Source organism: Euprymna scolopes, chromosome 10, assembly GCF_053919585.1.
Source record: "Euprymna scolopes isolate OS-2025 chromosome 10, ASM5391958v1, whole genome shotgun sequence".
In the NCBI taxonomy this organism is placed as follows: Eukaryota; Metazoa; Mollusca; class Cephalopoda; order Sepiida; family Sepiolidae; genus Euprymna; species Euprymna scolopes.
Genome location: NC_136491.1, coordinates 41,386,342 through 41,413,365, shown reverse-complemented (window position 1 = coordinate 41,413,365; position 27,024 = coordinate 41,386,342). Strand labels below are relative to the sequence as shown.

At 35.8% G+C, this 27,024-nt stretch overlaps 1 protein-coding gene across 1 annotated transcript in view; it reads right to left on the bottom strand.

Moving 5' to 3' along the window:
* Positions 1-27,024, bottom strand: part of LOC145285934 (gamma-aminobutyric acid type B receptor subunit 1-like) — a 408,900-nt gene that overhangs the window by 171,931 nt on the left and 209,945 nt on the right. Inside the window, exons 4-5 of the mRNA XM_080134438.1 lie at positions 26,292-26,357; positions 22,807-22,998 (exon numbers count right to left, since the gene is read on the bottom strand). Coding sequence (XP_079990564.1) covers positions 22,807-22,998; positions 26,292-26,357 — 258 coding nt within the window. The remainder of the gene's footprint in view (positions 1-22,806; positions 22,999-26,291; positions 26,358-27,024) is intronic.

Genomic DNA, 27,024 nt, shown 5'->3' with positions numbered 1-27,024 from the left:
GCCCTTCTGCACACACAAAGGCAAGATTACATACATATATAAATACATGCGCGTGTGCTGGAACATTTTCATCCTAAATGCTACATAATTATACACAATATAGAAAATATTCATAAATAGAACTGAGTATAATAGTTAAATGAAAGTGATCATTTAATAAAAAATGTAGGTTAACTAATAAAAGCTCAATTATCAAATAATATACAAATTAGTTAACCATTATTTAGTCACACGCATATCCATGACTGAGTATATTAAGAGGTCTGTTTTAATAATTTTTAAATAGAAAATGTAGGCTTTTAATATCACTGTAAGTGCAACGAAAAATCCAACTTTATATAAATATATAGATAAGGCACTTCGTGTGTGCGTGTGTATATTAGCTCCCAAAAAATAACCCTCAAAATGAGAACTGTAGCCTGAATAATCCAAACATAATGAAGGTCATTCAAGTTTACATAATAGCAGCAGCCTATCGTTTATATTTATATATATATATATATATATATATATATATATATATATATATATATATATATATATATACTGCTTTAACAAAAACCAAGACTTCAAAGAATGGGTTGATAGCAACAAATAATGTATTTCATTGTTAGTTACAATTGTTTCGAGATCATTTGGACAAACTCAAACATTATGTCGTTTGAAAATTTTCACAAGAACAGCCTTTCTTCAGACTTAATGAATAAAAAATACTTTAACAATAAAACATTATGGAAAACATTTCCCTTATAAGAAAAAGAAAACAAGCGAAACTATTTTACCTCTATCGCATCTTTGCAAAGTATATTTTAAAGATTTTTAATATATATATATATATTTTTATATATAATTATTTTTTTACTATAATAATTAAATACCTACAGCCACTAGTGTTTCCTCCTTTCGGGAATCTTCAGTGCAGTGTGTCACGATTAATACCAGTCGACAGATTCGAACTCAGCAACACGAGACATCTCTGGCTCGATTAACAAAGACTGTATATATTCAGCTACTATTAACAGCATGAAATAACATTGAATTTAAACATTTTTAATTTTAAATGTTCTTTACGTCAGTTATACGATAATCTATGCATAATTATATATATATATGTGTGTGTGTGTGTGTGTGTGTGCGCGCGCGCGCGTGTGTGATACCAGTTGTAAACTAAGTTGTGTATTTCTTTGTGAAAAGATATTTGCAAGGAGCTATGTTTTAAGGTTATGAGTGTTTTAGCTACAAGCCGAAAACAAAACAAAACAAAACAAAACAAAAAAAACACAACCTAATGGTTGTACGTATAGGTGTGCTAGTGCATATTGAGATCAATATGTGTGTATGTTAGCAACGATATGAAACCCGAATGAGTAATTGTTTTTACTTGCTAAAAAGACATATTAACCACACGAATAATTGTTGACAATTCGGCGCAATTTGGCTAAACTAATATAAAGGAAAAAAATATAGCTTTCAAATTCCAAAGAGCCGTTAAGTTAAAAAAGAATTGATGATTCGAGCAGGGGAGGGTAGAGTTTTATGAATCGGATATTTTGTTAACAGAAGAGAGATTGTTTAAAATTATTATCAAAATGAAAACTATATTATTATTTATCAAAGTGAAAACTATATTATTATTTAGCAAAGAAAAACCTGTTTTTGAAGAATTTAGACAGATTGATTGATCTGTTAAAATATGACCACATACGTACCTCTGCGGAAATAAACATGGCCGAGCGTGTTTGCGGGAGAAGAAAAAAAGAGAAAGAACAGAAGTAGAAAGAACGACAAGAAGCGACCATGAGAGAATCCGCTTGTGCATCGCCTATACTTAAGACCAAGTTAAGAAAATTCAGTTGTCACGTGTACACACGTGTTAAGTCGTTAATATATGGGGACCCAACACGTTGTAGGAACATAAGAAAAGGAATACCTCGACTCAATTTTTCCTTAGTGAAACAACCGACATTTATTGACAGACATTTATTTACAGATCTTTTCCTGGCCCCCCTCGGCCACTGTACATAACGCGTCTATTTCTATCCTTCCCTAACGTGATTCTCGAATACGTTTCTAATACCGCTCTCATTCTCTGACGTGATCTCTGGTCTACGCACATGTCCTTTTTTTTTATAATCATTTTTCCTTTTTTTTGCCTTGATGTTATCTATCACCTGGTTTGGTCATTTGCACACAGCTGCTCTGTTAAAAAGTAAGTAAATAGTTAGTTATGTGGTCTCTCCTCTAATGAGTAAACTCTATCTCTGTAAATAAAACCTTTAAAAAAACTCAGCAAGTCTCCATTGTGTTTTTTGTGCACGAGTAGCTTTGTTCATCTGGCTAAACAGAGAACACAAGGGCCAACAACCATGAGAGGATCATCTCCAGTTATAAACGATGACAAAAAGCAACTTTGAAAGAAAAACCAGCTGATATAAACACCTTGCACAATGTGCAACGTGCCTTCAATAAGTTTCCAGACTGTTTTTGTACAGGCATTTAAAATTGTCATAGACTCTTGAAAATTTAGTATGTTATTGCTATACATACTATGAAATGACTGACCAATTTTTAGGATTTCAAGTTCAAATGTACAGCTACAGCAGGAATTCGAATACACCCTACTAAAGCCTGATTGTCACAACTGGTGAATTTCAAAAATACAATTTAGACGTGAGAACACTTTTGAAGAACGATGTGCAATAAAATTCTGTGTTAAACTTGGAAAAAATTGCACAGAAATGTATGGAATACTTCAGACTGCTTTTGGACCAACTAGCATGAACCGAGCATCAGATTTTGAGTGGCATAAGAGATTCAAAGAAAACAGGGAGTCTGTGAGGGATGATGAGAGGTGTGGGAGAAGTAAAAAAGTTAGAACACTAGAATTGATTGGCCAAATAAAGAATTTCATTGATAAGGGCCATTGTGTGTCTATAGAGACAATAAGTGCACAGTTTGATGTCAGTGTGAGAACTGTACACACAATTATTTGCAATGAGCTGAAAATGCGGAAGATTTGCACAAAGTTTTTCTCAAAGGTGCTCAAAGAAGATCAGGCGATTTGACCTAGATGGGCATCAAGACAGTTCTTCATCCTCCCTATAGTTTAGACCTAGCTCTCTGTGACTTTTAGTTATTACCTAAGCTCAAGGAAAACCTTAGAGAGTGTCGTTATGAGACAATTGAGTAGATAAAAAAGGATGCGACAAAGGCCATTGACATCCTCACACAAGAGGACTTCCAAAGGGCCTTCTAGAAGTTCTTGGAACAGTACAACAAGTGCATTGCAACTGGAGGAGATTACTTCAAAGGAAACTAAATTTTCATATGTGTACTATCAATAAAAGTTCCCATATGAAAAAAATCTGGAAACTTATTGAGGGCATCTCATATGTATAAAATGACTTTTGTTTAATTTCTTGATCGCTCACAAGCGAAAACGGACATGTGCGATTTGCTCACTCACTGGTGGGAGCGAAGATGTATAGACATGCATTTACGACAATGACCACATGTGACATCATCGTTTAGCATAAAATATTACACTGGTAGCATGGGGGGGGGGAAACAAGAAAATACATAATTTACTCTATTGTCAGTGGCGAGCTAGTTTGCGCAATGGATAAGGCACTCAGTTGCTGATCATATTTAGATGTGATAAACGTTTGGGTTTCAAGTCTCAGCATAGATATGCTTGCTACATCTAGCCATACTGATAGGACACAGACTTGGATGACTATATTTTATGCATGCCAACATGCACGTCCTTTTGATTTATGTGCATAATCTCCCTCAGTCTTATTAATCTTTTCATTTATTTCCTCTTTTCCGAATTTAGTCCCACAAGGGACCATTCTGTTCTGTGACCGGTTAGCAGACAAAAGCTAGCGGATCAGAAAATAAATTCTCTTGATATCTCCAAATATGGCGTCATTGGGTAAAGGATAATGCAAGTCAGAATAAAAATATTAAGCCACCCATAATTCGGTTTAATCTATCAATAGAAAGACTATCTGCCCATCAAAATTCGATATCTAGATGTCTTTGTTAATATATATATATATATATATATATATATATATAAATATTCATATTCAGACTATGAACCATCTGCTTCAGACGTTTTCTTCATTCTTTTTTTTATGTGCTTTACTCTCTTGAGTGATAGATCGATTTCTTATTATTTTTGTTGTGGGTGCTTGTGACCAGGAGTAAACATTTTATAATATTTTTTATAATATACTAGCAGGATCTGTATTCTGGCGTTGTCCAGGGGAATATAAAATAATGATTTAACTATAAAAATATCTGTAAAAAAGCAATATATAAATTTTAAAAAATATTCTGGCTTTTTGCGTGAGGGATGACTTTCCTATATAAATTTAATGTAAAATGAGTATCCATTTCCGGGAGATTTAGCAGTAATATGGAGACGTGGAACAAAATTTTTATTTCAATATTTAAAGGAAATCAAAATTTTATGTTGACTAAGCTTAGATTTAAAAAAAATTATTTGAGATTGGGTGGAATTCTTTTCTACAATAAAATCTCTATATAAATAAAATGAACTCATTTTTTCCCGTCTGATTTTGACATTAATAGGATTAAAAATCAAGATATTTCATGCAAATATAATATGCACAAACGGCAGAACAATATCTGAGGTGTGTTATAGGCTTATTATTTCTCAAATTCCTCGATAATCTTAGATTTCTATACTTTTTCTGCTGAGAAGTCACGGCCAAAATCGGTTAAGATCAATGGAAGTGGTAAAATATTTTCTCTCTAATAAATTCCTCCTCCCCCTGCCACCACTTAACACCGTTTGGGGATCGTTCACAAGGAACAGTTGAGAAGAGAACACCGGTTTGGCTTCGTAGTTCTTTCATGTGAAGTTATTTAAAATCACTAAACTAAGCTGCAGTGCTCTGTGGCGTAGTGGTTAGCGTGCTGGACAATTCACATTATATTTTCACGTTCGCGCCGACCTACTGTAGTCGTTTTTTTTTTATTTTTCCTAAACAACTGGAATGGACTTTTCTTGGTGGCCGAACTGTTAACGTTGCAGATGTTTTTTTTGTTTTTTTTTTTTCACACTTTATTTTCCTACTTTTACTCATGACTCCGGGTTTGATCCTTCCTACTTACCTACCATAACATTTTTTAAACCCCCCCCCCCGTCCCGGAAACAAACACTCAGGCAACGCCGGGTACCCCCGCTAGTAAAATAATAAAACATTTTATAATATAGATAACAATAAAGTATGAAAACAATAATTTTTTTTTAGGATAAATTCCTTATTGCCTGCCTCCATTAGGTATCCAAAAATTGGAAAATTAAATAAAATATTGATGCTTCTATGCAATACAAACCAAATTAAACTGACTTTGAAACTAAAACTTAGTTCATGGGTAAGGTTAGAGTTATCGTGGCAAAGTTCCATACAAAATTTCAGCTGGAATAGACAGATGAAGAGAAACATGATATATATATATATATATATATATATATATATATATATATATATATATATATATATATATATACATATATATATATATATAAGAAAGTTATAGAAAAGATTAAGTAAATATGCATATACATGAATTTATTTGCCAGTTCAATTAGGAAGAAACATCATTGAGAGGAAGGGCGGTAAATGCTCATTATATCCAGGCATTTCGAAGCCGAATGCTTTTCATCAGAACAGAAAAAGACTTGGTTATAAATATAGTAAATTTCTTATCGAACTGACAAATAAATCCATGTATACCCATATTTATTTTATCTTGTCTATAACTTTCCTTATATGCTTATGCTCCCCCCCCATGTTGAACTTCTTATATCTTGATAAGTCTTCATTTAAAGAATCTTTCAATATTCTTTATTATTCTCTGGTACTAGCTGGCAGACCGGCGTTGCCCCGGTCGTACAATATGCTTAAACATGATATTTAAATTTATGCAGATTGCATATGAATTATTATAAAATCGATCCTCTATTGAATATTATGTATTACAAGGGATAATTTGCCCGGTGGACTACTAGAAGTCTAAGCCATGTTTAGTTTCAGAACAGTTTCTGATGGTTCGTTGTTCTACACAAGTCCTGAGAGATGACTGGTTTGCAGTAGACAGCACAGTTGCTATGGTTCATTGTTCTACACAAGTCTCAGTAGTTGACTGGTTTGCAGTAGACAGTTCTCGAGTTGGAATCCACAGAGCAAAAAATTCTTACCGTGTCGAGACGGAAAAAAAAAAACATATGCGAAATTGCTACAGAAAGGTTTGATATTTATGGAGCAATTCTGGTTTCTGATTGGTTGGTAGCAGGACGTGAATTAATTCGATTCGTCAGTTCCTAGCAGCATCGTTTATAAATAGAATCTCCCAAGAATACCCCATTATACTCCAGTATGGTAGGATGTGTCTCCTAGTGGCTTCGGCTGCAGGAAGACAGGGTAGAGTACTCGTCAAGGATCCGTTCTTGACACTCAGCCCGACAGATGAGGGGCCGGGAACCGGCCCAGCACCTGTCAGACTGAGGTCCACCGCTTGGGTACTACCTAGGAGGTCCACCCTCCCAGGCCTTGCCACTGGGCTTTCCGGTGGGGCAAGTTTATTGCTTGTCGCCTGAAGCGCCCCTACCGGGGAATGCCGACGGGGGTGCCCAGGCAATTTTTTTGAGGCGGGAGTGCCTCTTCTTTAGGAGAGCTCGCCCGTTCTCCACCTTCCGACCTTGTGCCACATTTTGCTGTGGTGGGCAGCAAATAAATATCTACCCCCATTATACGACAAATATTATAACATCCTCCCTATTTTTTATAATGGGGAAGTCCCTTATGTTTATCAGCTTAAAAATAAAAATATATTTTTATATTCAATTATACATAACAAAATTAGAAACTATTTGGACCTTAAAATTTTAGCATGTAAAAAGACGCCATCTTTAATTGTGTTCAAATCTCAAACAGATATATATGTTTACAGAGAAAAGAAGAAAAAAAGAAAATGGAACGTATTTTTACCTTAAAAGGGGATGGGTTTTTGGAAAAGAAGGCATTTCTTAAATTTGAGTATGCAGTTTTGTAAAAAAAAAAAAAAAAAAAAAAAAAAAAGAAAACGCATACATATATACATATAAATAAATATGAATAAAAATAAACATACGTGCAATATGTACCCGTTTAAAGAGAGGTTTTTTCTTTCTGGTTTATCACGGTGGTAAATGGCTTGAAATCACTCGGTAATCCTTTAAGGACCATGGAAATTGACAGACTGTCGCTTGTAACTTCACCAGACATTTTTAAAGAATTTGCAGTCATTTCATTTATAATATAATCAGTAATGGTTTCGGTTTCCATTCGTTTTAGAGAGGTCAGTTCAGTATATAAAGGAATAATTTTAGGCTTTCTTTTCGATAAATAATGCTCTCTCAATATGTTCAATGCTTTGCAGCCATCGTCCAGGGCTTCTCTCATTACCAGTGATAGATTTTATTCATCTAAGTACTGTATTAATTCCGCAAAGACAGTTGCATTCTTTTCAATGAAATCGGGGTCGTTTCTATTTTCAGGTTGAGTTTGAAGTACTTTGTGTAGCTTTTAAATTAGTGGATATCCGAGAAATTTTACTTGCCACAATTTGAATTTTCATTCGGATCCATCGAAATAAAGACGCACGTTGGGTCCATAACCTCTAGAAGTGTAAGCCATGTTCAGTTTCCGATGGTTCGCTGTTCTACACAAGTCCGGAGATGTCACTGGTTTTCAGTCATTAAATATACAAGACTATCTATAATTCCTCGGTATAATTATCACTTATTATTTCAGATTCTGTGTGTATATTTTCATTAATATCATTTTCGACCGGTGTAGAGCGTTTCTTGCACTCTCCCATTCCAAATTTTAATAGTATTTTGTCGATGTATCTCGATTGATTCATCGTAAATTGCGTAAATTCTATCTCCCAAAAAACAGCATATTTTGCCAAGATCGGTCATTTTGAATCTTTTACATAATTTGTTCTTAACATCGGTCAATATTATATCACAATTTGATGAGATTAAAATATCATCGACCCATAAAACCAAAATCAGTAGTTTATTGTCTTTGTGTTCGGTATATAAACAGGGGTCTGCAGCGCATTGTCTAAATTGTTGTTTAATCATATAATCATGAAATATGTATTCCAACACTGAGCACTCTGCTTTAAACCGTACAATGACTTGTTAAGTCGCCACACGCTATTTTTATTTTTCATTATAAATCCCTCTGGAGAGATAATATAAATTTCACAGTCTGTTGGGGCATTAAAATAAGTATTTTTCACGTCCATTTGATGGATGTTTAGGTCATATTGCGATGCGATTTGCAATAAAATTCTGATTGGCGTTAGGTTTGTGGTCGGTGAAAACATAGAAAAATATTCTATACCGTAAATCTGAGAGTATCCTCTAGCAATAAATCTAGCTTTGTACTGTTCTACGCCTGATGCTGTAGTATTTTTTGTTAAGACCCATCTTGTAGAAATAACATGTTTATCTTTTGGAAGAGGTACTACCGTATAGGTATTATTTTCGGTCGGTCAAAGCTTCTATTTCTTTTTTCATGGCTATTTTCCATTGATCACAATGTTCTGAATTAATTGCTTCGTTAAATCTTTTTTGCGTATTTTCCATGGAATAGCAATAGTCGATTTGATAATCTTTTATATTGTCTTAATTATATATGCGAAGCAAGTTGAATCAAATATATGCATTCGGCTTAAATTAGTTTTTTTACCACAGAAAGCTTCATATGGGGTTTTAGATAGTGTTTTGTTAAAGCACCTGTTGCGTATATAGGCAGCCGCCATAAGTGCGTACGTTCCAGAGGTTTTGGGGGAGTTTAGATTCAATGAGTAGGCATCTTGCCATTTCAAAAAGTGTCCACTACCACAGTCCCGTTGTGGCGATCTAGGAGCTGATTTTTCATGTTTGATACGATGGTTAATTATTAAAAGTTCAAAGTCTTTATAAGTGAATTCTGTACCGTTGTCAGAGCGAATACACTCTACTTTACCGTACGGAGCCATGTCGGCTAAATATTTTTTAGGTGCTAGCAGGGTATCAGATTTGTTCTGTAAAAAGTAAACCATTATTAAACCTGAATGGTCATCTACGAAATTCAACACATATTTATTATGTTCTCTGGCCATCGGTTCCATGGGATCGTTCAAGTCACAATGCACCATTGATAGGATTTTTTTGACCTTCTTGGCTGGTATCTTGCTTTAATAGTTTTTCATTTTTCCTTGCGTACAGACGTCGTAGTTGAAGTTTTTTGATGTTTGTATTTTCATTCCATCAACTACAGTCGGCAACCTTTCGATATCAGGAATATTGCAATGTTCAAGAATTTTATGCCATGTCTAGATCATGGCAGGCGGTTTTTGATGGGACTACGCTATTTAAATAATATAGTCTTCCATTTTCTTTAATGTCGAATACAGTTCCATTCGGGTACACCAGTTTTGATTTATTGGGGATAAAGTTTATATTTGCACCTTGTTTAGTGGCAGCTTGTACAGAAAATATATTTTGTTTAAATTTTGGGATTAGAAGAGCGTTTTCTAGAAAACCCTAACCCACAATCGACAAGAAAAATTATTATTGTTTGTTGAAGCGTTAAACTTACATGCAAATAAGAATTTTTAATGGAGTCGCCATTTTGAGTCCTGTATCTACATTGGAAACTCTTGTGATTAGGTCGTCCACAATTATAGCAAATAATATTTGTACTTTTCTTACGAGAAAAATTGTTTTTGGCAAAGTTGCGTTTTTTATTCCCGGCATGGATATAATTTAATTTTGGTGTTTTTATGTGTGTATTTTAAAATTTCCTGATATTGGTAGATTCGTTTTTTTTTTCTGTAATCATTTTTTCAGTTTCCTCGTAACTTCTGAGTGCTACCTTGAATTGGCTAAAAGTCATGGGGTTTCCTTTCGATAAATAATGCTCTCTCAATATGTTCAATACTTTGCAGCCATCGTCCAGGGCTTCTCTCATTACTAATGATAGACTTCCGTCATCTAAGTACTGTATTAATTCCGCAAAGACAGTTGCATTCTTTTCAATGAAGTCGGGGTCGTTTCTCTTTTCAGGTTGAGTTTGAAGTACTTTGTGTAGCTTTTAAATTCGTAGATATCCGAGAAATTTTACTTGCCACAATTCGAATTTTGATTCGGATCCATCGAAATAAAGACGCACGCTGCGCCCATAACCTCTAGAAGTGTAAGCCATGTTTAGTTTCAGAACAGTTTCCGATGGTTCGTTGTTATACACAAGCCCTGAGAGGTGACTGGTTTGCAGTAGACAGAACAGTTGCCGATGGTTCGTTGTTCTACACAAGTCCCAGCAGTTAACTGGTTTGCAGTAGACAGTTCTCGAGTTGGAATCCACAGAGCAAAAGATTCTTACCGTGTCGAGACGAAAAAAACATGCGACATTGCTACAGAAAAGGTTTGATATTTATGGAGCAATTCTGGTTTCTGATTGGTTGGTAGCAGAACGTGAATTAATTCGATTCGTCAGTTCCTAGCAGCATCGTTTATAAAAAGAATCTCCCAACTGTGCGGAATCATACCCCATTATACGACAATATTGTAACGCCCCGGACGTACAATATGCTTAAACATGATATTTAAATTTATGCAGATTGCATATGAATTATTATAGAATCAATCCTCTATTTAATATTATATATTATGAGGAATAATTTGCCCGGTGGACTAATTCGCAAAAAAATAAAAAAAATAATGATAATATCGTTCATCAAATTCCGTCCGAGTTTGTCTACAATATCCCGTCAGCTGATATTTCGGTTTGGCGATGGATGCCCTGGAAAAGTCACTTCTGATTAACGTTTAGTTTTAAAATATGCAAACGAAGAAATGATTTGCGGCGATTTTAAATGGTACTTCTTTTATTTTAAAGTGAACACATTAATAAGAAAAAAAAATGAAAATAAAATGTTGAGGTACACCTAGGCTTGAACATTCGATCTGTAGTCGAATGCTCCACCATTAAGCTATATCTCCAGATTATAATAAACCCTGGTGTAACGTAAAATATTCCCCTGTAAAAATTATCCTTTTTTACGATAAGAGAGAAAATCTATTTTTAAGATGGGACTTTTTCCATTCTCGATACTTATCGGATGAATTTCTGTACAAAGCATATCTAAGAACACTGCCAGACATATAAATTAGCTTTGTGTGAAATTTGCAAAAGATAGGCTCAGCTGTTTCAGAACCTTTGAGGAAGGAAGTCATATGCACACAAAGTATATATATATATATATATATATATATATATATATATATATATATATATATATTTGTAGTCATCGACATACAGTCTTGTTTCGTTGTATCACAACTCATCAGTGCCGCTAGACTAGCATCTCTCCCAAGCCAAGGATTGAACCTAGAACCGTCGTGTTGACAGTCGACAGTTCTCCCAGTCGACCATGGAATCGAAGCCCATAAATAACTCGTCGGAATGTTTATTTAAATAGACACACGCCACCACTTTTATAGTGCTCAAATCGCCTGTTCGTAAACAAACAAACAACGAGCTTCGCATTTTCAGCCAATTAAGTGGTGAGTGAGATTATTTACGCCAGTGCTCTACCCAAAGAGGGGGGCTTAAAATATATTTGTAGTCATCGACATACAGTCCTGTTTCGTTGTATCACAACTCATCAGTGCCGCTAGACTAGCATCTCTCCCAAGCCAAGGATTGAACCTAGAACCGTCGTGTTGACAGTCGGCAGTTCTCCCACTCGACCATGGAATCGACGCCCGTAAATAACTCGTCGGAATGTCTATTTAAATAGACATATATATATATATATATATGTGTGTGTATGTGTGTGTGTATGTGTGTGTGTGTGTATACAGATTCTCCAATTATTAATAAACTGAGAGAAAAATTTTGTCTATTTCTCTCTCTGACATTATAAGTAAACATCGTTTTTCTTTCAGTAATTTTGAAATGGTATTATCGATTCAAATGAGATTCCCAACGAGGCGCAATACATGAATAACTGAATAAATAAATTCATCCTTTTCAAATGACAATGTTGAAATCGATATCAAATCCTAAAACTCACTAATTATTCATGAGTATATCTCAACGGCCAGCTGAAGAGTTCATTAAATTATTTGGCAGCTAGATAACTTGTCATATATAATCAATAATGATATTCATAAGAAAAGTTAGAAAAGTTAGAAATTCACAGAGGAATTCAGTAGAATTAAAGTTAAAAATCCAAAGTCATTCAGCATTATAGGATGGAACGGTAAAACTGTCGCCATAAAAATGACATGATTCCATTTCCGTTTGATGAAAACCGGTTTTCTTTTTTTTGTTGCTGTCCATCTACTAGTTGGCCAGTTGTGTACAAATCCCAAGAGCAATCAACCTTCTATCATGTCTGAAAGTGACACAATATTCAAAGAGCGAGATCAGAGATGCGCCACTGTACAACTCATGCTCTCTACTGATCCAAGTTATGATAACAGGACCATTGCCAGCACCCTCAAAATGCATCGCTGGATTACCACAAATAACAGAGACGTGTCCAGGGTGATGAAAACAAGGTTTCCAGCTACGGTTATGGTCTTTGGTGTGGTTTTAAGTGAGGGTCAAATCATGCGACCTCACATTTTCAAAGTCGGCTTGAAAGTCAACACCAAAGTGTACCTGGATATGCTGAAGAGTGTGCTGATCCCCTGGTACAATCAGGTGACCGCCCACAGACCCTGGGTGTGGCAACAGGACTCAGCGCCTGCTCACACGTCCAAAGAGACCTAGGCTTGACTTCAGAAAGGGTGCTACGTCTTTGTACCCTTCTCTCACTGCCTCCCCTCCTTTGCTGACATGAACCCACAGGACTACTTCGTTTGGTCATATGTTGAGAACATCACCAACATGACTTCCCACAACCTCAAAGCCAGCCTGATTGCCACCATCTGCCGAGTATTTGCCGAACTCCTGTTGGCGCTTATGGAAAAGGCATGCTCCCAGTTCCGGACCCATACTGAGGTGGTGATTGAGGATGAAGGCGGCTACATCGAATAGATGTCAGCACTACTACATAATCAAGTTACTTGAATTGATTTTTTCAATAAAAGTTTTAAAGCTGTAATGTTGTTTTCTTTAGGGCAACAAATTTATCGTTCCACCTTACATTCCAGAGAAATTCAGCATTATTGAAGCTAAAAATCCAAAGTAATTTAGCATTATTAAAGCTAAAAATCCAAAGTAATTTAGCATTATTAAAGCTAAACATCCAAAGTAATTCAGCATTATTAAAGTTAAACATCCAAAGTAATTTAGCATTATTAAAGCTAAACATCCAAAGTAATTTAGCATTATTAAAGCTAAACATTCAAAGTAATTTAGCATTATTAAAGTTAAACATCCAAAGTAATTTAGCATTATTAAAGTTAAACATCCAAAGTAATTTAGCATTATTAAAGCTAAACATCCAAAGTAATTTAGCATTATTAAAGCTAAACATCCAAAGTAATTTAGCATTATTAAAGCTAAACATCCAAAGTAATTTAGCATTATTAAAGCTAAACATCCAAAGTAATTTAGCATTATTAAAGCTAAACATCCAAAGTAGCATTATCAAAGGAAATCAAAAGTGTTAACACTAAAAATTCACCGAAGAATGCTAAAGTATTAATGCTTGGTTATTTTATATCTATATTCAGTATTTTTTGTTTTCAATATTTAAAACATTTACACATTTCTTTTTTTTCAATATCTATGTATTTTCACACTCTCAACATCTATTTCGAATTTTTCTTGTGATAATCATCTCAAAAATAATTCTGCTATAAATTTTACACTAGAAGAGTTTTAAAAACAAGTTTTGATCAGATGTTCTCAAAGAAAAATTAAATCTGTATAGTATCAGGTGTGCAAACAGGAAACTTCCTTGGTTTGGTCACATTGAAAGAATGGATGAGAATGCTTGGTTTAGTCGATGTAAAAACGTTGAGGTAGCAGGGTCAGTTCGTAGGAGAAGGTTGAAGAAGTTGGATTTGAGAGAAAAAAGGATAAATAAAGTTCTGGTTAGAGATAGATTAGTTTTTAAGTCAGTTTCTGAAAGTTGTCCAACACATGCCAGCATGTAAACAGACATTAAACCGATGATGATGATGTCACGAGCTTGCATGGAAGCGCTCAAAAATTGTATGCCAGTCGGGTCTACCTATGGCGAAAATGAGTTCGTCCAAGGGCTATAAAAAGCTGACACCAGAGTCATTTTGAGTCATTTCGTTCCAGGATTGCGCCGAATTATTGGAGACGTTCAGGTTTGAATCAATGGAGTTGTTCGGGATCGTGTTGTGTCGAATCGTCAAAGGTGTTCAGGTTTGAATCGACGGAGTTGTTCGGGATCGTATCATGTCAAATTGTTGGATGTGTTCGGGTTCGAATCGATGGAGTTATTTGGGATTGTGTCATGTTGAATCGATGGAGGTGTTTGGGTTTGAATGAACGAAGTTGTTTATGATTGTATCGGGTCATGTAGACAAAATTGTTCGGAACCGTGCTGTCACGTGTGATAATAATTCTAATTCTTTGCATAAGACTAAATATAGCCCACATTTTGACCCCTTACGCCAAGCAGATGTGTTCCAAAATTGATAATGATCGGTTAATTACTTTCATGTTGAATTTTACACACACAAATATGCCTTGGGGTTTTTTCAATTGCACCAAAAAGACTAGGTCATTTCTGAAATGGCTTTTTTCCTATTAAGGGATTAGTTTATTGCTAATCGTCTGAGGCATAATCAAGTTGATACATTGGGTTTCACTAGATCACCAAAGTTAAGCAACATTGAGCCTATGTCAGTACCAGATGGGTGAACAATTTGGGAATACCAGCCACTGTATGTAGGGGGGGGGTCGACAACTCCGCACAAGAGTTCTTTTTTTTCTTTTATTACATTTTCACCCCAAACAAGGCACATTGCCACTTTGGTGTAGGGGGCTACTATCAAGGGCAGCAACTACTGGGGCACTATGTAGGGATTTGGGCAGCAAGATGTCAGTTCACGTTACACTTGAACTTCTGCATGTCAGTACAGTTGGGGAAGCAGGGACCTGGAATGGAATTCCAGAGTCTAGCGGTTCTGCGGAAGAAACTACTGGAGTAGAAAGATCTTTTACATCTAGGGATCTCTACTGCGTGGGGGTGGGATTTAGCTGCCTGTCGGGTTTGTCGAGGGTGTCTACATCGTGGTGGCACAAGTGTCTGCAGTTCGTCAGAGCATTCACCATTAAAATACTTGTAGAACAGGCAGTGGGATGCAACATTTCGTCGATGGGACAGAAGCTGAAGCTTAGATGCCAGTTCAGGGCCTATCAGATTGGCGACTCTCTTTTGAACCTTGTCTAGGAGCGAGAGACTAGCAGCATGTGACAGCAATACTCCATACATGGGCGAATGGTGGCCTTATAGAGGTACAGGATACTTTCAGGTGTCAGTAGTTTTCTAGCACGGTAGAGAGAGCCTACCTTCTTCACAGCAGCCCTGGCAATGTTTTCAATGTAATTGTTCCAACTCATGTTTCATGTGAACGTTAGGCCAAGCAGTTTGAAAGATGTACTCTCAGATAGGGAGTCACTGGCCATTGCTATTGGTGGTAGAGAAGGTCTCTTGTAATTATTGAATGAAACCAGTTTAGTCTTGGCAGCAGTGAATGTGACCATCCATTTTTGTCCCCATTCCACTACAGATTGGAGGTCATCCTCTAGTGTTTTTACCATTTCTTTAGTTATGTGTTCATTTGTTTTCCTGTCATGCCTGTTATAGAGTGTGGTGTCATCAGCATATATACCCATCTAAGAGGCAGTTTTGTCGGGGAGGTCATTAATAAATATTAGGAACAATAGAGGTCCAAGGATAGACCCCTGAGGCACTCCCGCATTTATATCATATTGTTTAGATGTACGACTGTCGAGGACAACCTGGATTTTTCTCTTATCTAAGAAAGATTTAATTATGTTAAGTATTCTACCAGTGATACCGTATGATTTAATTTTCCTGAGGAGACGCTCATGCCATACCCTGTCAAAAGTCTTAGATATATCTAGAGCTACCGCTCTGCCCTCCCCCACTTTGTCCAGTGAATGGTATATACGTTCAGAGATTACAGTGAGGATGTCTGTGATGGAACGGGCTTATCTAAATTCATATTGTTTGTCAATCAGAAGTTTAGCATCTGTAAGGTGACGAACTAGAGCATGGTTAATTATGGTCTCAAATATTTTGGTGAAAAGTGGGAGGAGGCTAATGGGGCGATAATTTGATGGGTCAGTTCTTTCGCCAGAATTCTTGAATACTGGTACCACAGAAGCAGTTTTCCAACAGCCCGGAAAGCATGATTCATTAAGGCATTTGTTGTAGAGTTTGGAGAGAATTGGAGCTACTTCGGCTGAACACTTTTTTAATAGCACAGCTGGGATGAGATCAGGTCCACATGCTTTTGAGGTGTCAAGGCTCTTTATGATAGCATGCCCCTGAGCAGGGGTGATTTGTAGATAGTCTAGCGTGGTGTCTGTCCACAACAGAAAGTCAGGCAGGGGGTGGTTGGAAGGGTCACGTGTAGAGTTGGAGGGAAACCGGTTGGCAAGCATATTAGCCTTGTCAGTTGCTGAGCAAACTACCTTGTGATTGTTGGTTAGTGGAGGAATTGTTGATTGCCCATTATTTACTACACTGTTGTAGATTTTCCAGAAGTCACGAGTTCCTAATTTCTGTGCTTCGATGCATTTTTTAGGGGTTTCAGTAAATTCTCTCTTAGCTGTCGCTATTTCCTTCTTAACGTTAATTCTAGCTTCTATAAACTTCTGTCTGTTTGAACTGGACTTATGTCGGTTAAGTCTGCGGTATGCATGCTGCCTTTGAGCAATGGCAGTTGCACAGGTAGAAGTAAACCATTGGGGAGAGTGGGGCTTGCTATAAAATTTCCGCATGGGAACATGTGCTTCAATTGCTGTTTTGAACCATTCAGTGGTCTCATTTGCGCACTGTTCAGCAGGAAGAGAAAAAGTATTTCCCCATAGGGCATCTCTGATAAGATCTCTGATGGCTTCCCAGTCAGCCTTTTTATAATATCTCGTTGTTTTGAACACTGGCTCTTCAGTTTTGGGTCTAGAGTTTAGGGCGATTTCGACCATTATCACTGCATGATCAGCGTTCCCGAGTGGGCTGTCAGCATTTGTTATACAATCCTCAGGAACTGTGGTCAGAAACAGATCTAGAAGTGATGCGTGTTGTTCTTGCTGGTCAGGGAAACGGGTTGGAAACGTAACCATTTGTGATAGGGAGTGAGATATTGCGAAGCTATGTGTTGTGCTGCCTGCTGCATCTGTGTAAGTAGAGAATCCAAGCCAGTTTTTGTGGTGAACATTAAAGTCACCAAATACATGTACTTGTGCACTAGTGTCGAGGGAGACTTTGTTTATTATGGGACAGTCCTGGGTCGAGGGAGAGCGGTAGAGAAAATAAAAGTAGCTACTGTTATGTTGTGTGTTTAGTCTAAAGCACATAAAGGCTTGATCGTCCGTTTCTAGGTTTGTTTCTCTAGTCAGGGGAAGGGTGTAACGAATGTAGACTCCAAGTCCATGCATATGTCTGTCAGAGTCCTTACGGCAGAGTGGGAGATAGCCATGCATGTTAAAGTAGTTAGAGGGGATGGAGGAGTGTAGGTTAGTCTCGCTTAGTGCTAAGATATCCGGCGTATTTGTTAAGAGAAATGCTTCAACATCAGCTAAATTAGTTCTAAGTCCACGGATGTTAGTGAATGCAAGCCTCAAGGGAGGAGGCAAGTTGGATTTGTTTGTCCCTAGGCCTGGTTTAAGGCCACTTTTTGATTGTACTGTCATCATGTTTTTAAAGAGTTTCAGTTAGGTGAGGGGGAGCTGAACAAGAGGTTATGCAGAGTATCAGACATGCAACACAAGTAGACCAGCTGACCTTTCTTCAACTAGGACTGTTGCCTCAGGAAAGCCCATCGGGGATGAGTGCAGGGTCTATGCACGACATGACACTATAAACATCCCGATATTATACAACTGTTGATGGAGCAGCCGCTCCAAGCGCTACCAGAGAGTTAGGGCTCCTGTACTACCTGTTGGAAACAGCAGCCAGGAACTGTCAATCCAGTACCCTCAACCCATCAGAAGAAGGTCATCCAAATCTAATTGCACAGGCATTTGTGGTACTCAAGTACTCCCAAGTGCCCAATTTTGAGGGGGTGGGATGTGTCTGGAGTGGGGAAACGGCATTCATTGCCCTAGACAAGAAACAAGATCTACCACTATTTTGTCGATTCACTGTGATAGTGTCTCTACGCCTGACTAATAGGCAAAGAAGTTGAAAAAAACCTAACATCGTAATCATGCAACTGATGGAGATATACATGGGAGTATTTCATACTCCCAGGAATCTTCCTCCTTCGAAGGAAGCTGGTTATACCTGCATTACGTTTAATGGCGCAGTTTCATTTAATTTTATTTTGATATTTATATATATTGTTTTTTTTAATTTCTTATTTGTTGACATATAGGAATATGAGATGTCTTAAAAAAAACCCTTAAACAACAAAATTTTGTGCTTCCTTCAATTTTCTTCAGTGTAATGAGAGGTGTATGTGTGGTGAGTGGAATATATATATATGTATATATATATAGCAATTATAGACAAGATAAAGCCATACATTGGTAGGCATAGATTTATTTGTTGATGTAATAAGGAAAAACAATAATTAGGGGAGGTATTATATGCTCTTTATATATAGGTATTTCAAAGCCTAATGCTTCTCATCAGAGGAGAGGCTAAATGGCTTAGTTACAAATAATTCAATGCAATATCTAGCTGAGGGATAATTAGAGGGATATACATACATGATGATTGCAACATCTTGTCAGACGAGTGCCACTCCCTCAGACACTTAAAGCCCATAAGCCCAAATGCCTGAGGGAGTATCTATACACAGATGATGTTACAGAGTCTTAGCTTTGTACGACAGCTAAGTCTCTCTCTCGGTTCAAAATGTTGAGATCCAGCAACAAGCAAGAGCAAGATAGCCAGCGACAAATCAAACTGCAGACCAGCTTAATGCGGGTAATGGTCTCCCGCTTTATGGTTTTTTAAATCAGAGATTTGCTTCTCCTAGAAAGGTTGCCTTCACTACGGCTTACGGGAGCCCTCTCCACCCCAACACATATATACATACACACAAATATACACGGTGTTAATTGGCCGTTGACCCCGAAAAAGGGTTCATTCGCCCTTTGAAAGGTCTTGTTTTTAATCCTTCAGGGAGACTAGCCGCCCTCCTCACCAAACAACTCTGGTGGGAGAACTAGTTTTGTCGCCGGTGACCCGACCATGAGGCAGATAGTACTGGGTTACATGGTACCAGTAGCATATGACATGACCTGACTACATACATACATACATACATACTAGAAGAATACTCGTTCCAGGACAAGTGGAAATTAATTCCTCGAATTTTCCACTATTTCCCATATTTCATGGAGTTTCAAAGAATTAAACTCCATGGCATAAGAAAAATTTTAAGTTTTAAACTTCTATTCCTTGTTGAATAAAATAATAAATTGTTGTGAATTCTAATTTAAATTTAAATTGATTTACTTATATGAATGCTCTATCTCAAATATTGAGTCTTTTCGTCTGGTTAGGATTGTTCTATAAATATTAGTATAAATATTTATATTAGCTTTAAGTTTACAGAATCATTCAGTTTGTTAACTTGAATTTTTTAAGTATACATATATTATGTACTCGTAGTTCAGCCTGGCTTTGCTCGGGTCCTATGTAATGTTCATAACTTTATGTGCATATGTATATATATATATATATATATATATATATATATATATATTAAAAAGTTTTACTTATGTCCAGGTAACCTACATCTAAAACCCAAAATTGGCGGAGAAGTTTGGTAGAGTCTGCAACTCTTTCAACCTTTTGACCACTTGGCAGTCACATTTTCGCCCAAAACTGATTAAAAAGCTTGCTGGGTGTCTGAATACCCTTTATGTAAAATTTCAAATTTTTAGACCCAGAATTGGCTGAAGGGTTTGCTAGAGACCGCAAAAGTCAAATATTTTTAACCTTGGCAGCCAAATTTTCGACCAAAAACCAATTAAAAAGATTGCCCTATGTCTGAATACACTTAAAGTAAAATTTCACATGTTTAGATTAAAAATCCGCTGAGTCATTTGGTAGAGACCGCAAATATAAGTTTTTTAAAACTTTGACCCCAATTTTGATCCCTTAACATTTATAGTTTTGGGCTCAAATCAAATTAAAAATGTTTGATTCATGTCCAAGAAACCTACATCTAAAATTTCAAGTGTTTAGACCCAAAATTGGCGGAGGAGTTTCGTAGAGTTTTCAAAGGTCAGATCGTTGAACTTTGACCCCTTGACAGCCAAATTTCTGTCCGAAAACCGATTAAAAAGATGTTTTCCAAGTCGCAATACCCCTTATGTCAAATCTCGAGTCTGTAGACTGAAAATTGACAGAGTAGTTTGATAGGGAATTGTATGCACACAGACATTTTCACTTTTATAGATATATAAATATCTATCTATCTATCTATATATATATATATATATATATATATATATATATATTTGTATATATATATGTCAAAAACATCGTTTATTCATTACCCACACAGCAGCAACCATATAGCGTAATGGTGAGAAACCTTGAATGTCATTTGGACGGCTGGGTTTCGATCCTGGCTTGAGGCAGTTGCCTTTCTAGCTGCACTGATGAGCTGTGAAACAGCGAAATAGTACTGTATGTGGATGACTATATATATATATATAAGATAAATCAGGCGAATTCGCAACTTTAGACCTATATAGCATTGTATCTTAGAAATTGATATTTGTTTCTGAATACGAAATTATGTTTTCTTTTATTGTTGCATCATGTTATCTATAAATATAAAAGCAAAAATGTGTGTATATGTGTTCGCTTTTTCTGTATATCTACAAAAGGCTTTTTTCAGAGAAGCGGTCGCTTGCTTCACAACTTTTTAAAACTTTTTATATCACATATAAATCGTAATATCTCACAGTTAACAACGAAGCTCGCCTGTCTATTTAATTTGCTCGATTTCGGGAAGATAAATATTCAACATTTGTCGCTCGCCGCATGTGGGTTAGTCTTTTTCCTATAACATCTTGGGAAAATAAAAATCCCGCAGTCAAACTTGACCTCATTAAGTCATTAAAACGGGTACCTGCCAAATCCAAGTAATTAAATAAATTCAAACGTGTTTCCGTTAGCATCTCGCGGTGGGGCAATGGTTAACGTCGCACGTTTTTCTTTTCACACTTTAATTTATAACTTTGCCTCAACGGTTCGGGTTCGATGCTCATACTTACTTTTTTTAACCCCCCCCCTCCACCCCCGGAGTTTCCACACACACCTCCAAACACCCGGGCAACGCCGGGTACCCTCTCGCTAGTCTATATATATAAAAGCGAAAATGTGTGTATGTATGTTTGTTTGTATGTATGCATGTGTGTTGGTATGTCTCGCAAAAACTTTCGACACGGGTCACGGACTTTTGCCAGATCGGTATCATTTTAAACTTCCAACCTTCACCCGACAAATATCGAAAAATTGGGCAAAAACATAAATTTCTTCACCCTGAAATAAGCAGTTTTCTACAGGGGAGGTTGCAAAAACCGTCCTCTCATGACGAGTTCGGTTCTAAGCATGCGTAAATGACGTCGGAACCTGATTTTGTTTAAAGATTTAAAAAAAACGACCTAATGTCGTTGACGTCGTCTTAGCTCAGTGGCTTAGAGCGCGGCCTCATTATCTAAAGGTTTTGGGTTCGAATCGTTGTGTGAGATGTCTGTTTTATTTTCGATATTTTAAATTTTAATATCAAAACAGGGTTATTTAAGCCATTTTTCACGTGTTTTTTTGTTGGGGGGGTATTTTTCAGATTTTTTAACGTTCGTTTTTCTGTTTCGCGTTTTCTCTTTTTGTTTTTCCCATTTTTACATTTAACATCGTTCGTTTGCCTTACGTTAGTGTTTTTTTACTTCGCTTATTCTTATGTTTTGATTAACACCCCCCCACCCCCGCCCGAGCACACACACCTCCAAACACTCGGGAAACGCCGGGTGCACCTCCCCGCTAGTTTATACGAAAATGTAAAATATGCTCCCTTTGATCGCATAATAATTTTGCTAATAATAATAATAATAATAATAATAATAATAATAATAATAATAATAATAATAATAATAATTACTTAAGACTTCTCCGTCAAAACTGAGAGAAAAAGGACAATTTATCTCGTGTTGTGGTGTAAATGTTGAAAAGAATAATGAGAAGATTCAGAAACAGGGAAATGAATAATGTATTAACAGAAATACAGGCAAGTATGTTAGTTGAGTGGAAACTTCGCTCAACTGCAGGATACGTAATGTCTGAGTTTTGAGTCCAAACTGACTGAAAACCTGCTTACCGGAAATGATGTCAGGAATAGTCTATCAACAGAATATGTACAGGTGTCATTCCAACAACTCTAAATAATACAAAGAAGCATCAATTACCATTTTTTTTTTTTTCAGTTTTTGTTATGCTTTGATCAAGAATTGAACCCTGGCCATTAACAACCGCTGTAACCATTATATACAACAATAATTTATAAATAAAGTGACTCACCATATCTGAAACGGTTTTTGTGGCTTGCTGGTTAAGGATCATGGCTTCTGTGGTAAAATGTCCCTCCAAGGCTTCTTTCAGTTGATCAGCAGTACAGTTTATTGATTCATCGTTTGCCATGTACCAATTATCTGGGTACCAACCGATGATAAACCAAACGTACTTCTTTCCATAAAGCTTTTCTTTATAAGCCTGTGAAAAAGAATGAGAAATGAATAAAGTCATCCGTACAACAGTTGATGGTATAACATTCTGACTTTAAGAAAGGCAGGATTTTCAAGTTTGAATTTGCATTTAGGTTTTATTTCAAAATAAGTTGTTTCCAAATCGAACAAGATGCCTTATAAAGGAATTTTGTCCTCGTGGACGAAAAAGTGACAATATTTATAGATTATTTAGTCGACAACTTTTAGGTGATAAAGAGTCATTTTTTTTTTTTAAATTGCTACAATAAATAAATAAACTCATCATCATCATCATTATATGTATGTAATCCAAAGATTCTATTGCTGGAATTGGTTTCCCCGATATTTTTCTAGTCAGAATTCTTTCTAGAAAGGCATGGGAGGGACCATGTGAAGGTTGCCAACATCCTAAGTGAAAGTGATTTTTGTGGAACAAACTGGGTTCGAACTTGAGACAGCCAGGTCGTCAGTCCGTGTTGCTAATCCCTAGACCATCGTCAACTCCCAATAAATGAATAAAAACAATAAATGCATAAAAACAAAGATTTTCATTTTGTTAAAGTACTAGCAAAGCTACGTGGCGTTGTTTCTATTTTCCTAATGATCTTTTTTTATGTTAAAAACAAAGCAATGTATTTTCTATACGTATCACAAACGTTTTCGATTCTTTATCGAACCATCATCAGGTGAAAAAGCAAATGATTAAAAAAAAGCTGAAGAAAATAAGAGAATTTCATTTCAAAAAGTAGTTGTAAAACAGGCGTGTGAAGTCGATTAGACGCAAAGAGAATGTTTACATACTGTTCCATTTTGTGGTGCTTTGATTAGCGTTGTAAGATAAACGTGAATAACTTTAATCTTTTATGACCGGAATTATGATGTGGATGATTAAAAAATATTTATTGTTAATTTTAATTAGTTTAAATACTATGATTGTCTTCAAACTGTAAAAAAAATGTAAGTCTGTAGATAAAAAATTCGTTGAGTATATAGGTTGAGAAGTGTCCTTACACATACACATTCACACTTTTATGGATATATAGATTTAGTAGCCAGATATTTTTGATGGTAAAAAGAAACAGAATAAGCTAGGTAAGCCACCATGGAATTTCCACGGGATCTTGTTAGCACATAAATACATAAATAAATGCACATAATGCAAGTCACTCATCGATGAATCAATGGTGCCAACGGGGAAATCAACTGAGAGGTATGTGAAACGAAATTGCTGAAAGCACATGAAAAAAAAAAGACTTTCGGCACAAGTTTAGATGTATTTGCTGAAATAGAATGATTTACGGAAATATTTAATATAAAGAAAATATTTATGTACTCTCTAATGAGTTTCAGAAAAGCAAATGGGAAAATCTAAAAGTTAAAATCTTTATTATATTTCTTTTAGTCTGTCTGCCTGTCTGTCTGTCCGTTTTCACTTTTTTAGGAAACTATTGGGTCGATCTGGCTAAAATTTTGTATAGACTTTTGTTATAAGGTGCAGAGAAACAAGTATTATGGTATCCGTGTGTTACTCGGTTTTGGATTAATAGGGATTAGTCACTACAATAAGACATTTATTGTAGAAGTTTCCTTGCAAACTACTATGGCTGAAATTGTGTATGGACCTTTATTATGGTGGTAGGATCCACCTAATTAGCATACATGGAGTGTCAACCATATAAATATGGTTGGTACCGTAAAGACGGGAGAGACCCAATGAGAGACTCAGAGAGATAACGAGATCGAGAGTCGACGACTACCCAGCAGACACCTTCTCCAGGAACGGTCTCCACATGACTATACCAATGGACTCTATGTAAATATTATATATACTTTTTTGCTTTCAATATATCTGTTCTATTTTACTTTTGTGTTGTAGTTGTTTATTTCCATGTGTTCAGTCGAGTTTCAACAGTTATAAAATGTAAAGAAGAAAATATTATGGTATCCGTCCGATTACTCAGTTTGAAATTAATAGAAATTAGTCGCTACAATACCATATTTACTCTTGAAGTTTTCTCGGAAGCTACTAGGCCGATCTGGCTAAAATTTTATATGAATCCTTGCTATAAGGTGCAGAAGACTAAGTATTATGGTATCCATTTGTTATTCAGTTTGAGATTAATAGCGATTAGTCATCACAATACCATATTTACTCTAAAATTTTTCTCAGAGAATATTGGGCCGATCTGACTAAGTTTCTGTATGGACTTTGTTCTAAGGTGCAGAGAACCAAGTATTATGGCATTTGTTTGTTAATAGAAATAAGCATTCAATCTATAATTGAACAGAAATTTAGCCATTCCCATGTTTTTATAGCCATCGAAATCGGTGAAATCGACCATTTCTTAATCAAATCGATCGATTGCGTACTCTTGTTGGGGATCCATCATAGTAGATCATAAATCTCTAGATTTTTTGTAATAGCTATATATGTATATCATGTCTCAATCAAATCTTGTCATGATTATAGCATATCTATGCTATAACTGTCTTATATATATATATATATATATATATATATGCGTTTTATTTTTCATTACCGTATCTTTCTGTTAAGTTACATTATTGTTTCGGCTACTCGGCCGTTTATTTGGCCGTCTGTAGCGTCCTCAGACTTTTACAGAAATGTTCGCTATTTTGGAATATATATATATATATATATATATATATATATATATATATATATATATCCAATATCATATCTATGTTATAACTGTTATAAATATATATCATATCCACCCAACATTGAAATCATATCTTGTAATTTCTATATCATAATTATGTTATATCTAAATCTTAATATTCCATCATATATATATATATATATATATATATATATATATATATGAAATATCTACATTATATATCGGAAACTATTGGTCGAGATGATGAACGCATTTGCTAAAATATTTCCAGAATTTACTATCCATTTTCTTTGGGATACCTGAATTATTTAAACTGTTCCGGTACATCCTGTCTATTTATTTTCAAGTTATTTTATTTTTATCTTATTTTTGAAATTTAGACAGGAATAGAGTAACGTTTCAAGTGTGTAGGCACGTTGTGGGGGAATGTATTAAAACGTTAAAGCAACATTTTAGCGACGCTATTTTGTAAGATGAGATATTTATAGAATTACATTTTTCATTTTTTTTTGTTTTTCTTTGCGTGTGTGCATCAGTATATTCGTGTAAATGGTATTTTTTTTTCGTTATTGCGAATGGCATCGATATTACTTTCATAGCAAAAATAAAACAAGAAAATGAAGACTTTTATGATTGAAAAGGAAGCTCAATTTACCTGACAAAATACTCTTCTGGCCATGTCTTCATAAAAGACGCCAACAATAATTCGAGCATCTTGTCTCTGAAATTAGAAAAAAAAAGAAGAAAAAAAAGAGAGACTGGTCAATTGGAACGAAAAGAAAACATGCAATGTATAAGATGAATTTGAACAAATTTTTCATCAGTAGTTTCATAACGATTTATAAATTATTTAAAACTATTCATTTCAAACAACGCACATTGCTACTGAATCGCAAGGGGATGCTGTGATGTGGGTCAGACTCACAGAGAGCAAACTTGATGGGGAGTTGGGCAGAAAAATGAGTAAGGAGTTGGACTGCAAGATGGTTGCTCACATTCGATTAAATTTTTTACACGTTGGGCCGGTCGGGAAAACAGGGACCAGGAAAGGAATTCCATAGGCGAGTGGTCTGAGGAAAGAAGTTTTGGTTTGTTTGTTTTATGGCAATATCAACCCATTTTCTTTTCAGAATTTCAAAGGAGACCACTGAATTTCAAGCATCAAAAAGAAAATATCAAATAAAAAACGAAGGCAAACGTAATATAAAAAAAAAAAAAATGACGTATAAATTTCCTGGAGCTGAGTGGAAATGGCTTTAGCGGAGCACTTCGGCATAACCTGATAATTCACACGTGTTGAAACAACAGACCCCTCCCACCGTGGGGAGGAAGTTTTGTTTGCAATCATGTGGTGAAAGGTCTACTGCTGGAGAATAATTTAAACCCCT